Source organism: Talpa occidentalis, unplaced genomic scaffold, assembly GCF_014898055.3.
Source record: "Talpa occidentalis isolate TD23 unplaced genomic scaffold, MPIMG_talOcc4v2.1 talOcc4.4, whole genome shotgun sequence".
In the NCBI taxonomy this organism is placed as follows: domain Eukaryota; kingdom Metazoa; phylum Chordata; class Mammalia; order Eulipotyphla; family Talpidae; genus Talpa; species Talpa occidentalis.
The window spans coordinates 119847994-119865984 of record NW_023604295.1 but is presented as its reverse complement, the minus strand read 5'-3'; the positions used below and the strand labels follow the sequence as shown (position 1 = coordinate 119865984).

The 17991-nt window shown below is 35.4% G+C and overlaps 1 protein-coding gene across 3 annotated transcripts in view; it reads right to left on the bottom strand.

Moving 5' to 3' along the window:
- The window catches only part of IFT80 (intraflagellar transport 80), a 102080-nt gene that overhangs the window by 16066 nt on the left and 68023 nt on the right, over nucleotides 1–17991 (bottom strand). For all 3 annotated transcript variants that reach the window (XM_054700968.1, XM_054700969.1, XM_037526207.2), the window contains 6 exons: nucleotides 16791–16865; nucleotides 12731–12894; nucleotides 10072–10136; nucleotides 6304–6439; nucleotides 5741–5888; nucleotides 2067–2238 (listed from right to left, as the gene is read on the bottom strand). In XM_054700968.1, the coding sequence (XP_054556943.1) occupies nucleotides 2067–2238; nucleotides 5741–5888; nucleotides 6304–6439; nucleotides 10072–10136; nucleotides 12731–12894; nucleotides 16791–16865 (760 nt within the window). The remainder of the gene's footprint in view (nucleotides 1–2066; nucleotides 2239–5740; nucleotides 5889–6303; nucleotides 6440–10071; nucleotides 10137–12730; nucleotides 12895–16790; nucleotides 16866–17991) is intronic.

Below are 17991 nucleotides of genomic sequence, written 5' to 3'. Positions count from 1 at the left end.
TCATGCCATTCACAGCAACATGGATGGAACTGGAAGGGATTATGCTCAGTTAAATAAGTCAGAAGGAAAAGGAAAAATATCAGATGGTTTCACTTATAGGAGGAACACAGGGAATCCACACAAGGGATCAGGAAAAAAAAGACAAAACTAGCAGGCAAACTATAAATTCAGTAGGGTAGGAGGGGAAGAAAGAGGTAAAAACGGGAGGGAAGAGCACAAGAGACGATGGTGACGGTTCACGGTGTCTTGGATATAGTAATTTTATGGGGACAACACCTGAGACGAGAAATTAAACATTGTAAAATAATGAACAATGATGTAAAAATATGTAAATAAAAATGGAAGAAAATAGATAAAATCATCAAAAAATAAGGTTTTGGCACATATCAAAAAAACAAGCAACAATGTTGGCAAGGATGTAGTGGGAATGCAAACTGGTCCAACCACTATGGAGAGCTGTCTGGAGGTTCCTCAGTCTACTAAAAATGGAGCAACTAAATGACTTGTCAATTCCACTCCTAGGGATCTACCCAAAGGACACAAAAACATTGATTCAAAAGAACACCTATACCCCTGTGTTTATTGCAGCACTATTTACAATAGGTAAAACCTGGAAACAACCCAAATGCCCAAAAATAGATGACTAGATCAAGAAGATGTGGCATATGTACACAATGGAATATTATTCAGCAATCAAAAAAGATAAACTCATGCCATTCGCAGCAACGTGGATGGAACTAGAAGGAATTATGCTCAGTGAAATAAGCCAGAAGGAATAAGAAAAATATCGGATGGTTTCACTTATAGCAGGAATATAGAGGAACCAAATAATACATCAGTGTAAAAAAAATAATAACAGTACAAAACACAACAAAGCAAAAATGGACAATTATAAATCAGAGACATACTGCAGGGGAGGAGGAGGGAGAGGGATCAGAGGGAAGGAGGGAGGAGCACAGGGGACTGAGGTGATGGTACACGGGTGCATTGGTGAAGGAAACTCTATGGGGACTACAACTGGAGGGTGGGGGAAGCAAATATTGTTTAAAAATGAACAGTGATGTAAAAAAAATTAAAAATATATACATTGGATATTCAACAAAATAAGGTTTTGAAAATTTTCATTTTTATTTATCAAAGATTTATTTCTAAGCTTATAATTTTTTTCTTAAAGATTTTATTTTTTATTTATACAAGAGCTGGGGTACAGGCCAGAGGCACAGGAGTGTGAGAGGATTCACCATAGACAGAGTGGGAGCAGAATAGGCAGACAGACCGAAAGCACCACTGAGGGGAACAGCGGGTGAGACAAGAGAGGTCTGCCGTGCCATGTGGGTATCTCCCCAGCCAGTAGGGCTTGAACCTACACTGCAAAGGTTGCAGACAGCTTCACAGTGCTGCGCTCAACCCACTGTGCTACCAGGGAGGCCCTAAGCTAACAACTTTTAAGATAACTTAGTTATAAACCCTATCTTTTCGATGTGATGTCAAAGAATGTAACTTACAGGGAACCAGAGGAATGGTAAGGTATTGAGACAATGCTATTACAGCAGATTGTCACAAACAACCATTGGAAGGAAAAAACATCTACAAGTTGTTTTCCCAAAGTGTATTCTAAGGGATGTCGACCAATGTAAAAAAGAGTTCAAACATGTTTGAAAAATACGGGATTCAACCAAGCTGGAAATGCTGACTGAAAGAAGTTTATTAACCTTAGCTGTACAAATAACTGAGGAACTTATAAAATATGCCCCTGTCTTATCCAGATCCAATAAATTAGAATCTCCGTGGCGGGTAGAACTTGGGAAACGTGACTTTAAAAAGCTCCACAGAAGATTTTTATCTATATTAGTATGGAAAAATTATCCATTTAAATTATACCTTCTTCAGAGAGTAAATCACATAGCAATATTTGTCCCCGGATCACACATCTTTACTTGTTAAGAAAAGACATAATTCCATCTGCAAGTTTTCCAGTCTTAGCTATTATTTCTCACCTTGCACAAAGACACTGCGTAAACTACAACACAATATATACACCGCTATGGACCTGAAATGTAAAGCACCTTGACAAAGCGACAAAGTCTCACAGCGTCTTCCCATTTTGAACTGCTCACATACTCATGGAGAATAGCAGGGTATGGTGATATGCTGATGTGAACCAGTGAGCCATCAGATCTCCTGATAGTTACTTGATTTCCAACAAAACTCACAATATGAGGATTTTTACTAAATTCACTGTGGAATAAAGCAAAGTGCAATTTATATTATGAACAAAATATTTCATAGTTTCCCAAGTTCTTTTGGAGAGTGACCCCTGATATGCAAATGAATTCTCCAACCTACAAAATGCACCCCCTAAAAAGTTAATACTGGGGAGAATGTATATATACACATAAACATCTGACTCTACATTGCTATGTAGACTTGGAGCAAAAACACAGTTTAAAAGTAGCAAAAAGTCATTAATATTTGGGAACTTTTCTCTAAAGTATTTGAAATGAACTTTTTTTCTAAATCTAAGGTATATCACACAAATAATTACATCATTTAGCATCAGCTTTTAAAAGCAGAAAAGTATAAACTTAAAAATTAAACTGAATTTCAAGATTATTTTCTCATAAACAGATGTACACTTTATTTTTTTTCACATTTTATTTAAATTTTATTTTTTATATTCCCCATACAATTACAACCCCCTTATTTTGACCCCAAGCCCTCCTTTCCCCACCCCCCAGCCCCCATAGAGTGTCTCTGGTTCATAGTTGTTTGTTGATGTTGATATTTTCTTTCTTATAGTTATTCTTTTTCCTGGTCCCTTCTTTAAGTTTTCTAGATTCCTGCTATGAGTGAGACCATCCAGTATTTTTCTTTTTCTTTCTGGCTTATTTCACTGAGCATGATCCCTTCCAGTGCCATCCATGTTGCTGCAAATTGCATGTGTTTATCTTTTTTGAATGCTGAGTAATATTCCATGGTATATATGTACCACATCTTCTTGATCCAGTCATCTATTTTTGGGCATTTGGGTTGTTTCCAAAGCTTAGCTATTGTAAACAGTGCTGCTATAAACATAGGGGTGCAGGTGCTCTTTGGAATTGATGTTTCTGTGTCCTTTGGGTAAATACCTAGGAGTGGAATTGCTGGATCATATGGAAGCTCTATGTTTAGTAGGTCAAGAAATCTCCACACAGCTCTCCATAGTGGTTGGACCAGTTTGCACTCCCACCAGCAGTGCAGGAGAGTTCCTTTTTCTCCACAACCTCACCAACATTTGTTGTTGCTAGTTTTTTTAATATGTGCCATTCTCACTGGTGTAAGATGGTATCTCATTGTAGTTTTGATTTGCATTTCCCTGATTGCAAGTGATGTTGAACATTTTTTCATTTGCCTGTTGGCCATTTGCATTTCCTCTTCAGAGAAGTTTCTTTTTAGCTCTTCTGTCCATTTTTTGACTGGATTATTTTCTTTGTTTGTGGTGAGTCTCATCAGCTCTTTGTAGATTTTTGTGATCAGTCCTTTATCATTAGTGTTGTGTGCAAAAATGTTCTCCCAGTTGGTGGGGTTTCTCTTTGTTTTTGTTATTGTCTCTTTTGCTGTGCAGAAGCTCTTTAATTTGATGTAGTCCCAGCTGTTTATCTTTGCCTTCACTATCACTGTTTTGGGTGATGTGTCTGTAAAGATGTCTTTGATGTGCATATCACGTAGTATTTCGCCTCTATTTCCTTCTATGTATTTTATGGTTTCAGGTCTTATGTCTAGTTCTTTAATCCATTTTGAGTTGATTTTTGTGTATGGTGTGAGGTAGTGGTCAAGCTTCATTCTTTTGCATGCAGCGACCCAGTTTTCCCAGCACCATTTATTGAACAAGCTTTCTTTGCTCTAATGCATATTCTTTTCTCCTTTGTCAAAGATTAGTTGACCATAAATCTGTGGGTTTATTTCTGGATTTTCTATTCGATTCCATTGGTCTGTGTGTCTGTTCTTGTTCCAATACCATGCAGTTTTGATGATTATGGCTTTGTAGTATAGTTTGAAGTCTGGGAATGTGATGCCTGCATTCCCTTCTTTTTTTTTTCAGGAGAGCTTTGGCTATTCAGGGTTTTTAGTGATTCCATATGAATTTCATCAATAATTGTTCTATTTCTTTGAAGAACGACATTGAAATTTTGATTGGAATAGCATTGAATCTGTATATTGCTTTTGGTAGGATGGCCATTTTAATAATGTTTATTCTTCCAATCCATGAGCAGGGGATGTCTTTCCATTTCTTTGTGTCTTCTTCTATTTCTTTTAACAATGTTTTATAGTTTTCTTTGTATAGGTCCTTTACCTCTTTTGTTAGATTTATTCCCAAGTATTTGATTTTTTTTTGTTTCAATAATAAAAGGGATGGTTTTTTTGATTTCTTCTTCTTCAGATTTATTGTTTGTGTATAGGAAGGCTACTGGCTTTTGCATGTTGATTTTGTATCCTGCCACTTTACTGAACTGATTGATGAGTTGAATTAGTTTTTCTGTGGAGTTTCTGGGGTTCTCTATGTATATTATCATATCATCTGCAAATAGTCATAGTTTGACTTCTTCTTTTCCTATTTGGATTCCTTGTATGTCTTTCTCTTGTCTTATTGCTCTGGCTAGGACTTCCAGTATTATATTGAAAAGCAGTGGTGACAGTGGACATCCCTGTCTTGTTCCAGATCTTAATGGAAATGCTTTCAGCTTTTCACCATTGAGAATGATACTGGCTGTTGGCTTGTCACATATGGCCTTTATGATGTTGAGGTATGTCCCTTGTTTCCCAAGAATTTCAAGGGCTTTTATCATGAATGGGTGTTGCACTTTGTCGAAAGCTTTCTCAGCATCTATTGATATTATCATATGGTTTTTATATTTCTTTTTGTTGATGTTTTGGATAACGTTGATTGATTTTCGGATGTTGAACCATCCTTGTGTCCCTGGAATGAATCCTACTTGGTTGTGGTGAAGTATCTTATGGATACATTGTTGGATTCTGATACCTAAAATTTTATTGAGGATTTTTGCATCAGTGTTCACAGATGTACACTTTAAATGAAAAGACTAACTTCTAATTAGTTTAAATATATAAAATGACACTTCTGGTTTTGCTAAGGTTATGAACTTGAAAATTGAAAATGAACTCAGATTTGAAAATTAAGCTAAGATTTGTAATTGAGAAGCATTCACAGTCCTATTTGTCATGAGTAGGAGATGCCCTATTTCTTAGAAAATTTAGAAATATGAATTTTATTTGATTTTCCAATGCATACAAAATTAAACTTTTTAGTAACCTTATAAGTATTTTTTAATCTTAACATTAATTTAGAAATTCAATTGTAGAGACACAGACATTCCTGAAAGCCTTAAGATCAGTCACAATCTGGGATGGAGTAAAGACTATCACAAGGTTGGAGACATCACTGAAAAATATTAAGTGCCTATATTAAAATCACTAAATGACATTAAAAAAAAAAAACCTGAGTTACCATTAAGTAACATTAACCTTGAAAATTATATTCATATAAGGAACAAATAATTCATATTATACAACAATCACAACTTGATGGCATCATTTAAATCTCAAGCTAGCATCAACTAAACAATGTATTTAAAGTGAGCAAGAAAGTGAAAGACTATCCTGCAGGATTGAATTTAAAGGCAAAACCAGAGCATTGTTTTATTTACCACAATAAACAGAATTCCATGCAGTAAGATATTACCTTGCATCCCTCTCATATAGTGTTTTAGGCAAAATGTCTCTGTCCACATAAACCGTGTTGGGGTAATACCACACAGTAAATCGAGTATCCTGAAGTCCACAAAGGATATTGCATGTATCGCTCCATGCCAAGGTATGCACCATTGTTCCTTTGTTTAAAAAAGCATTAAAGTCCTATTAGTTCCACTATATTAAGTATTAAAAATATATCTTTGAAATCAGCTGACATACAAGAGCCCATCTAATTTCTGACAGGTATGATATTATTTTCTGACTATATAATGGTAAAAACATAAAAAGTTTGCATATGAACTTATAGAAATATTTGAATATTCTACCTTGAGCCATTATATTTTTAATATAATGCAAATCTTTCAATGCCAGTTTAGCTGTAGCAGCTGAAGAGTAACTATTAAAATGGAGTTAAATAACTAAGAGGAAATGTTATGAGACGAACTTACTATTGATACATTCAAGGAAGCAAGATATTGAATATATGATAGAAAGGATGAACTAAGAAAATTTAAAGTTATTACAATTTAAAATGTATTAAAATTATTTTACCAAGTTTGATAATTTGTTCTTCCTTCCCAAACCGTTTTACTGAGGTGATATAGAGATCTCTATTTTTATCAATAAAAGCAATTTTTCTATCATTGGTAAGTCCTTTTTGATCCAGTGCAATTTCCAAAATTTCATTCTGTAATTTAAAAAAAATGAAAACACTGGATTAGTTTTAGTGTTTGACATCAGATCACTTAAATTATTTAATTATAAGAACATTTCTTTATTTAAAGATCAAATCTCACTCTTCTGCTTATAGTGATAAAATGTCCCTATTAAATAATTTTATTTATTTATTTATTTATACAAGCACTGGGTACAGCCAGAAGCGCAGGGAAGGTGAGAGAATTCACCAGAGCAAGAGCGGGGAGCAGAACAGGCAGAAGGACCGAAGTACATGCTGAGGGGAGTAGCGGGTGGCAGGAGAGGTCTGCTCGCCATGTGGGACCCTCCTCCGGTGGCCTGAGAGCAGCCGGGGATCAAACCAGTGCTGCAGAGGCTGCAGGCAGCTTCGCAAGCCAGCGCTCAACCACTATGCCACCGGGGAGGCCCGCCTATTAAATAATTTTAAACCCACTTTTGCTCTTGTACACACCAACTGTGTACACTTTTTTCCTATTCCTCCTGGGTCATTCTTTGTAGCAGGATATGAAAGCAGTTTCATATTTATTAGAACCTTCATCCCTGTCTCCACGCTACTTAATTTTTCTTTAAAAAGAGAGAGATTTGAGGGCCTCCTCGCTGGTGCAGAGGGTTGAGCACAGTGCTGTGAAGCTGTCCACAGCCTTTGCAGCACGGGTTCGATTCCCAGCTGGTCAGGGAGATGCCCACATGGTGCGCAGACCTCTCCTGTCTCGCCAGGTACTCCCCTCAGCAGTGCTTTTTATCTGTCTGCCTGTTCTGCTCCCCGCTCTGCCTCTGGTGAATCCTCTCACACTCCCGTGCCTCTGGCCTGTACCCCAGCTATTGTATAAATAAAAAATAAATCTTTAGGGCCTCCCCTGCTGGCACAGTGGTTGAGGGCTGGGCTGCAAAACTGCCCGCAGCCTCTGCAGTGCTGGTTCGATCCCCGGCCGCTGGCGAGGGTCCCACGTGGCGCGCAGACCTCTCCTGGTGCGCCCGCTGCTCCCCTCAGCAGTGTATTTCATCAGTCTGCCTGTTCTGTTCCCCACTCTGGCTCTGGTGAATTCTCTCACCCTCCCGCACTTCTGACTGTACCCGGTGCTTGTATAAATAAATAAATAAATAAATCTTAAAATAAAATAAAATAAAATAAATCTTTAAAAAAAGAGAGAGAGACTTAAATTCTTATTTTGGTTCCACTATTCATTTGGGTAAGTCTTGAGGTTTAGTTTCTTTGTGTATAAAACAAAGTACATTAATTTTTTTCTATTATTTTATAGAATGCTAAAATTTCTATATATATAAGATAAAGAGAGATAAATGTTCTATGAAATTGAGTGAGGTGTGATGAGGAAGTCACTGCCATTCTTACAATAATGAGGTTGGAATTTTTTGTATACTTAGGAAAAGTGTTCTGGAAAAAGAAGTATCACATTAACAGAACCATTTACTAAACTTTATTAAATGACTCTCATTTCAATCCTACTAACAAAATAATAACTGTAATTTGAAAAACTGAGAAACTTACTTCCTCTTAATATACTTGGTCCTGCTGAAAAGAAAAAAAATCTGCTTATATATTCTTGATTAAAAATGATTATAAGGACTGGTCCAAACACTATGGAGAGCTGTGTGGAGATTTCTTGACCTACTAAACATAGAGCTTCCATATGATCCAGCAATTCCACTCCTAGGTATTTACCCAGAGGACACAGAAACATCAATTCCAAAGAGCACCTGCACCCCTATGTTTATAGAAGCACTGTTTACAATAGCTAAGCTTTGGAAACAACCCAAATGCCCAAAAATAGATGACTGGATCAAGAAGATGTGGTACATATATACCATGGAATATTACTCAGCATTCAAAAAAGATAAACACATGCAATTTGCAGCAACATGGATGGCACTGGAAGGGATCATGCTCAGTGAAATAAGCCAGAAAGAAAAAGAAAAATACTGGATGGTCTCACTCATAGCAGGAATCTAGAAAACTTAAAGAAGGGACCAGGAAAAAGAATAACTATAAGAAAGAAAATATCAACATCAACAAATAACTATGAACCAGAGACACTCTATGGGGGTTAGGAGGGTGGGGAAAGGAGGGCTTGGGGTCAAAATAAGGGGGTTGTAATTGTATGGGAATATAAAAATAAAATTTAAATTAAAAAAATAAATAAATAAAATGATTATAAGGGAGAAAGTATAGGGAAACAGGCAACAAATTAGTTGTGAGAACATAAATTGATATAGTCACTTTGTAAGGTAACTTGACAATACTTACTAAAATTACAAAAGCTCTTATCCTTCCACCCAGCAACAATACTTCCAAAATTTATACCACAGATACACTAACACATTGTGTAAGAAAATATCTTGGAACTATTTTAACAGCAAAAGACTGGAAACACTTAAAGATGCCTCATTTGGGTACAGATTAAGTCAATTCTGATATATCCATAAAATGTTATACCATGGTGGGGGTGGAGAGGTTGGGGAGTCCTTATGTACTGATATGGAAGATCTCTAGAATGTGTTGTGAGAAAAGCAAGGAGCAGAGTTATATGTTACATTTTTGTAGAAGAGGAAGAGAAGAACCTATCAGTTTTGTTTACATATGCATCAAAAATCTCCTAAAGAATATATAAGATTAAGAGCAGTGATACTTTTTGGAGGAAAGAAACAAAAGTGTTGAAGAACAGGCATAGGACAGAGACTTTTTCACTATATACTTTTTTTTATACTCTTTGCTTTCTGAACCATGGGAATGTAACATTCATTTTTTTTTTTTAAGAAAATTTTTTTTTAATCTTTTTTTTTTTTTTGAAGATTTATTTATTTATTTTATACAAGCACTGGATACAGTCAGAAGCCCGCAGGAGGGTGAGAGAATTCACCAGAGCCAGAGCAGGGAGCAGAACAGGCAGAAGGACCGAAGTACACTGCTGAGGGGAGCAGGAGAGGTCTGCGCGCCATGTGGGACCCTCCTCTGGTGGCCGGGGAGCAGCTGGGGATCAAACCAGCGCTGCAGAGGCTGAAGGGCAGCTTAGCAACCCAGCGCTCAACCGCTGCGCCACCGGGGAGGACTTGTAACATTCAATTTTAAAATAATTCAAAAAGAAAACAAAATACAGAATCACACTCGACTGGCAGCATTGAATAATAAAGTTAAAAGCATCTTTAGACCTTTACATATCACTTACTAGAAGGGTAACTCAATAAATTGTCCCCTTTTGTTTATTTGATGGCTAAAAATCAGAAGCCAACAGCCACAATTCAGAATCTTTTCATACATTATAGATTTATTCTCAGTTTAAATATAGTCCTAAAATGTAAAGAAAACACTGACACTGAGAAAACTGCAAAATATTTCAATATATAAAAATACATTTTTATTTACTGAGCGTTTCGGAAAGTTTCATCAACATTTTATTGAAAAGCAGTAAAGAGTATGGACAATAGACATGTAAGTCACACCCTTTAGCTAATTAATTTGCATATACATCTTTCTATTTTGATGTTTACTAGTGCTTAGTCTTTAACTGTGACATTTCTAGGCAAAATGCTTTCATTAAGTGAAAACATTAATTTTTATATGAAATTAGGTAGGGACAGTTTACATTAGAAATAACTAATGTCCAATACCTTATGAGAAAGAAGTTTTCCATCACCTAATGGTTTTCCAGTTGATGCCTCAAAGAGGAAGATTACTTGGTGGGAAAAAAAAAGAAAACATTAGTGTATTAGTACATTCAGTAGAATTAGCATAATTCTCATGAGAAATTTAATTCTCTGGACCTCTGTCAGCACAGAATTATCAAAGGCTTTAAAAAATATGGGAAGATAAAAAAAAGAAAAATATGCTTCAGATGTAAAGAATTATAAAAAATTTTAAAGTAAGGTATATTCAGCTAGGAACATAAACTTTATTAAACCCATTTAAAATATATGGTGGTAAGAAAAGTATAGGCAATTCATAATAATCATTGGGATTTTCAAGCTCACTGAAGACAAAAATCTGACTTCCAAATTATTATTACTAGCAATTACTCAGTCATCTTAAATCTGTTTATCTAGATAATATTTTATTTCACTCTCTTTTCCTTTTTTCAGCCAGATAGATCTTTTATAAACAAATGTCCTCTCTCAGAGAAGGTCTAAGGCATGAAAGATAGAAGAGCTCTATTTAGGAAAACTGTGTTTACTATGAATATGAGAAACCATGCTATCTGAAAATACTGGAAACTCAAAAGGTAGACAGTTTCCTAGCTCCTGAACTAGATCTTCCATGGCATACACTAACACAATTAAAGTCAGGGAAGGATTTTTTTCGGTAACATGTCACAGTAATGGGCAATGTTTTTAGCACTATATATTATCAGAGAAAAACAAGTATTTAATATGTTTCCACTGGAGTTTAAGGATAACTCACCTTATGTCACTGACTCCTCCTCCTCTTACCCACCTCTAAATTATAATGCTCAATCTTTGGTACTCTGTCTTTATCACTTCCTGGGTGATTTCAGTGTCATGGCTCCATCTGTACCCTCCATAACTCCCACATTTATATTTCTAGTCCTCAACTCTCTTCTGACCCCTAGACTTGAGGTCAGAAAATAAAATCCTATTTTATTCCCTCCCCACCACTGCTTGGATGTCTAAGCATTTAAACTTATCATGACCAAAACAGAACTCTTGGCTTGTGGAGCTCTCATTGCCTCATAGCCACATGGCCAAAAGCTCGCATGATCTGATTCCTGCTTCTCTCTCTCTCTGTCCTCCACTCTCACTACTTTCTGCCCAGTTCATGTTGACCTGGTCCCAGGGCCCTTTGGCAGTTCCTTTTATAGGCTGCTCATCCTACCACAGAACCCATGTACTTGCTTGTCATGTGGTCATTCTCCTGTCCCCCTCCATTCTCCTGTTCCCCCTCCATTCTCCTGTCCCCCTCCATTCTCCTGTCCCCCTCCATTATCCTGTCCCCCCTCCATTCTCCCATACCCCCTCCATTCTCTATTCCCTCACTCTACCTTATTTTCTTCACAGCTGACTATTACATATTTGCTTGTTTATTCATCTGTCCTGGTGACTATTACATCCTCAACTGTTAGAAAAGTACTAGGCATATATAAGTATTAAGTTTAACTGTTAAGTATAATATTTTTTGGTTAAATGAATTTTGATATAGCAATGCATTCATAAAATGGTATCACTCTATTATGGAATTCCAAAACACCTGACATACTTATATTTACATATATTAATTTGGTCTAGGATTTCATGTGAAATTTAAAATTATACATAATATTCTCCTAATCATTAATTTAAAATAGCATTTAAGGGCCTCCCCTGGTGGCGCAGGCAGCTAAGCGCAGCACTGTGAAGCTGTCCGCAGCTTCTGCAGTGCCAGTTCGATCCCGGCCAGCCTGCGAGGGTCCCACATGGCACGACAGACCTTTCCTCTCTCGCCCACTGCTCCCCTCAGCAGTGTATTTCATCAGTCTGCCTGTTCTGTTCCCCGCTCTGTCTCTGGTGAATCCTCTCACCCTCCCGCACATCTGGCCTGTACCCTGGTTCTTGTATAAATAAATAAATAAATAAATAAATCTTTTTAAAAAATAGCATTTAAAACAAATATGTGGAAAATAAACAGTACAATGATGCACAATATTCACTATATTACCAAATGAAGAAAAAGGGAATATTTTATGAATAAACTTAGATTCATAAATTTAAAAATTAATGTGCATTTTCAAGTCTCACAAACTTGATTTTGAACTCTACCAACAGTAACCAAATATATCAAGATACCCCCTTACCACATAGCTTTGATATTATGACAATATCTATTCGTTCCATCAATTGGATAGAATGTGCCAACTATAGTTCTTCAATTAATTCATGCTTACAACAAATTAGGAAGCTCATAATTCTTTCAAATGGGAAAAGGAAAATTAATTCATAAAAAATTTTGCAGCGTTGGACCTCCCTGGTGGTGCAAGGGGTTAAGTCTCAGCACTATGAAGCTACCTGCAGCCACTGCAGCAAGAGTTAGATCCCCGGCTAGGGAGCTAATCCACGTGGTACTGCAGACCTCTCCTGTCTTACTCGCTGTTCCCCTCAGCAGTGTGTTTCAGTCAATCTGCCTGTTCTGCTCCCCACTCTGTCTGGTGAATCCTCTCACACTCCCCGCACCTCTGGCCTACACCCAGCTCTTGTATCCATAAATAAATAAATCTTTAAAAAAAATTTAGTGTAAAATTTCATACAAATTTGACATAGAAAATTATAAAAATGTACTTACTTTTTTCATCGGCTTTATCTTTTATTGCTATGGTATCATTACTCAGAGACACAGTTTGTGCATTCAAAATATCTGTTCTCATTCCAGGAAACTTTGGAGAAGAAATGAAACGCCCTTCATAAGAATATAAATAGATACCACTACCATCTACAAGAAGAAAATGTCTGAAAAATAAAGAGCAAAAATATATTTGCAAATGAGACTTCAATATATTCTCCCTTTTATTTAGAGAATAGCTTTTCCTCTAGAAAAACATAGCTTACAACTAAAATAATAAAATACATACATATAAAGAATGAAATAAAAAAACAACCTAGCATTGCTTGTTTTGCTAATTGCTTTTTTTAATGGAAGTAGGAGAAGAAACATGAAAGTGCCCATAATCATGATTCAATATAATAAAATTCTGACTCCTTTTACCTTATGCTTGTCATTTACTTTCTTTCCTAGAGAAGCATGTCTCTATAAAAAGGCAATAAGAAACTCTTACCATTTACAATTTGGTGACATTAGTGCCAGATGTTATTTATTTCCTAGATAATGCTAATATATATTTCACAATTAAAGGTTACATTAAAGATGAAGTTAAATGCTGATTAAAGTTCAAAAAGTATAAATGACTCAAAAAACTAACCTCATGGTCAGCATTTATTAAAATAAGATGTTTTGACTTTAAAATAATATGATCATCAAATGTACTCATATATAAAACCACATTTTCATATCAGAAATTCACTTGTGTTACGACTCCACAAAAACAGAAAAACAATCCAGTCAAGAAATGGGCAGAAGAACTTAAAAGACATTTCTCCAAAGAGGAAATGCAAATGGCCAACAGGCATATGAAAAAATGTTCAACATCCCTTATAATCAGGGAAATGCAAATTAAAACCACATTGAGATACACCTTATACCAGTAAGAATGGCACATATCAAAAAAACAAGCAACAAATGTTGGCAAGGATGTGGTGAAAAAGGAACTCTCCTGCATTGCTGGTGGGAGTGCAAACTGGTCCAACCACTATGGAGAGCTGTCTGGAGGTTCCTCAATCTACTAAAAATGGAGTGACTATAGGACCTGTCAATTCCACTCCTAGGGATCTACCCAAAGGACACAGAAACATTGATTCAAAAGAACACCTGTACCCCTATGTTTATTGCAGCACTATTTACAATAGGTAAAACCTGGAAACAACCCAAATGCCCAAAAATAGATGACTAGATCAAGAAGATGTGGCATGTGTACACAATGGAGTATTATTCAACAATCAAAAAAGATAAACTCATGCCATTCGCAGCAACGTGGATGGAACTAGAAGGAATTATGCTCAGTGAAATAAGCCAGAAGGAATAAGAAAAATATCGGATGGTTTCACTTACAGCAGGAATATAGAGGAACCAAATAAGACATCAGTGTAAAAAAATAGTAACAGTACAAAACACAACAAGCAAAACTGGACAATTATAAATCAGAGACATCCTGCACAGGAGGAGGAGGGAGAAACACAAGGGACTGATGGTGCATGGGTGCATTGGTGAAGGAAACTCTATGGGGACTACACCTGAGGGGATGGAGGGGGAAGCAAATATTGTTTAAAAATGAACAGTGATGTAAAAAATAAAAATAAATTAATTTAAAAAATAAAAAATAGGGCCTCCCCTGGTGGTGCAGCGGTTGAGTGCTGGGCTGCGAAGCTGCCCGCAGCCTCTGCAGCGTCCGTTCAATCCCCGGCCGCTGGTGAGGGTCCCATGGCGCAACAGACCTCTCCTGCCATACCCGCTGCTCCCCTCAGCAGTGTATTTCATCAAGTCTGCCTGTTCTGTTCCCCACTCTGGCTCTGGTGAATTCTCTCACCCTCCCGCGCTTCTGACTGTACCCAGGGCTTATATAAATAAATAAATAAATAAATCTTAAAAAAAAATAAAAAATAAAAAAATAGAAAAAAAAGGAAATTCACTTGTGTTAACAGATATATTTTAAAGCAAAGTGTTCTGTTTTTTATTAAATCAAAATATAAATATTTTATGGGTTTTTTTTCCTTTGAACATTTATGAACTTGAAAAAACAATCCAAACAGAAGAAATAGCAAAAACTCTCTTGCAATCCTATATCCACAGAGACAACTCATGGCAGACAAGGTATGGATATACTATAATTTAACTTAATTAACTCACTCCTGATGGACATTTCATTTCAAATTATCCATCCTTCAAAGATATGTCTAAAGTATATATGTATCTCTGTGTGTCTACCTTCATTATATCCTTAGTATAACTTCTGAATGGCAATTATTGAATGAAAGGGCATATATTTTTTAAATTTTTATATTAAACTCACCTTTGAAATGTCATATTGATTTACACTCACACAATTGCTACATTGGAGTGCCTGTTTCTTCAGTGCTAAACACTTTATTAGTTTTTAAAATCTATGCTGAATGTCTTAATATCCTTGATTCAGAATTACTTCTTGAATCAGGAATTGCTAGTTGTTCCTTCTTACTATGGAAACAAACACCAAAACTAGTGAAATGTCAGTATATAATAAGTACCATTATTCCTTAATAACACACGTAGCTCATTTAACTGAAGGGTTCGGCACACACACATTAGTGTATAAGAACATTATTTGCTAATTTTAATAAGGTGACATTATTTCATCTCAGTATTAAAACTATTCTCTCTTCTAAACAAAACAAAATAGCTTTTAACCTCCTTTAAGCAAATACCATGTTTCAAGGGACAAATATTTCTAAATGAACAAATCGGACCAGCAACAGGTAGTAAGTAAAATATCCTTTAAATACCTAATCATGTATGCAATTAACGTATAGTCAATAAATACATTTATAAACAATGTATAAAAACATTTATTGGAATGATTAATGTAAAAAGAATTTCAATAGTACAATTTTTAGATCGCTTATATCTTACCCTTTAAGCAGCAACAGTGTCCTTTTGTTTTAAAAAGATGTGATATAAGTAAATAAATCATGTATCAATTTCAATATTAGATAATACAAAGTTTGTATAATATAAAATAACAATTATTTTCTTTATTATTCAAGGTCATCAATATGTTAACTATATACTTTTATAGCTATTTAACTGATAGTGAGTGGCTTTGATACTCATGCAAATCTGTTGGTACCTCGGAATAATTATGCTCAACTACACACACAGTTCTGCACTTCTACTTTTCGCTAAGATTCCTTGCCAGTCAGTCACTTTTCTTCCTGTCATTGTGCCAGCCTCTAACAGTCTACCAGCACCCTTCCTTTTCTGGTCTGCTATTTATAAAAGGTTGTGGGCTAGAAAACCTGATAACACAATCAAGAGCTGCTTAGGTGGTGAGTAAAGGGATGAGGAATAAAACACATGGTTTTGGTGGAAAGATTTTATGAGCAACTATTTTAGGTAACTGTTGCTTATACAGTCTCATACTTTATTCCAGGTTTTATTAGGTTGGAGCTTTGATAGATTGTTTCATGGAAAGTGTGGGTAATAGCTATTCCAATTTTTATTCTAGTTTATCAGTTGGGAGTTTTGTGGTCCTTTATACACCGAAGGTCATAGACTAGCAGTGGCTCAGAAAATCATTGAGCATAAACCAACATTTAACAGAATAAAAAAGCAGAATAGAATACAACAGATATGGTTTTTGACCATGATATCAAAACAATTTCATAGTAATTTGCTTATTTCACACTCATTCTCATATCATTGCTCTGATGTTTACTTGTAATACATTTATTCTCATCATCTTAAATTAGTACCTCTTAAAATTTCTCAAAAACTTGAATATAGTAAATACTTATAAATATACAATCTATATATAATATTTATTTTAACAATGTAAAGAAATTCTGAGGCCAAAAACTTTCAGAACCACTCATCTGAGAGCTTATTCTCTTCCCTTTTTTCTTTCAAAATAATAGTAGAAATAGATTGATTCCAAATGACTAATGTACGACTGAGTAAACAGCATGCTTTAAAGAGTACTTTCTAACAATTTGAGATATTTTAACCCCAAATTCAGTAGTCAAAAGTGATAAATTACCTTTCTGCCTGCAGAATTAAACTAACAGTTCCTTCTTTGAGATCAAATATAAGTGGTGTATTCCAGTTCTTCGTACTAAAACAGAAATAAAATGGATATGTATCAATATTTGAAATACCAAATACTTTAAAATAAATAAATAGGTACTCATTTTAAATAAAGTATACCATTTCTCAGCAACTTTGTATATATTTCTATTATGGCACTTGGTATATTATTTTGAACCTATTCACTTGTATGTCTGGATCCCTCATTAGGAAGCAGACACTGTGTTCCAGCACCTGGCACACCAGCATTCAATTTTTAATATAGGTATCACAGTATGTAAATCAAGGAGTCCTAAGTGTAAGTCCAAGGTCTATCACTGATTAGCTCTTCCATTTGGACAATCTAATATTTCTTACCTGAAAAATTGTAGCAGCATGCCATAGTGAAAAAAGGATAGATTTCTGTCTGGTTAGACAGATGAGGATTAGAAATCTGGCTTTATGTCCTTAAGCTTAACCTTCTTAGTCTCAGTTTTCTGATTTGTAAAATGGAAATAGTGGTGACTTACCAAAGTATCTACCTAACTGCCTATCCATAGAAGACATTGAAAATACAGAAACTTTAACAATAACATGATGAACATGACTATTTCCCCTACAAGTCTCCTAATATTATTGTTGGGCTGAATGAAAAGATTTCTGCAAAGCATTCTGTAAACTATAAAATGCTATATACATGTAAGCTATGACCATGCTTGCTGAATAGATGGATTAATAAATGAACAAATAACTCTTTTAGTTTTTGTAGTGTAATATAATTCAAACAAAGGGATGAGAAGAGAGCACTGATAAACTGAAAACTCATCCCTAAATAATCAGTTTTTTCACAGTTTAAAATGTTTTATTACTCCTATATATTTTGAATCTCTCTCAGTTACTTTCATAGAACCAATTCTTCAAGTCTGATTAAATCTCATGTTCAGATTCAGAAGACAGAAGAGGGGAAGAGAGCAGTAAGCTCGGCACAACAGTGGAAAACTAATCTTGGCTAATACAGTCTGATACTCATTTCAGTAAGTAAATGCATGCATAAAACATAACTCCAAATAAGGCGTTACTAATAATTAGAACACTGGGTTGATATGTATGATGAAGATATATGCTTTGGTATTTTATAAAAAATATCACAGGCAGCTTCATTTATGCAGTCATGA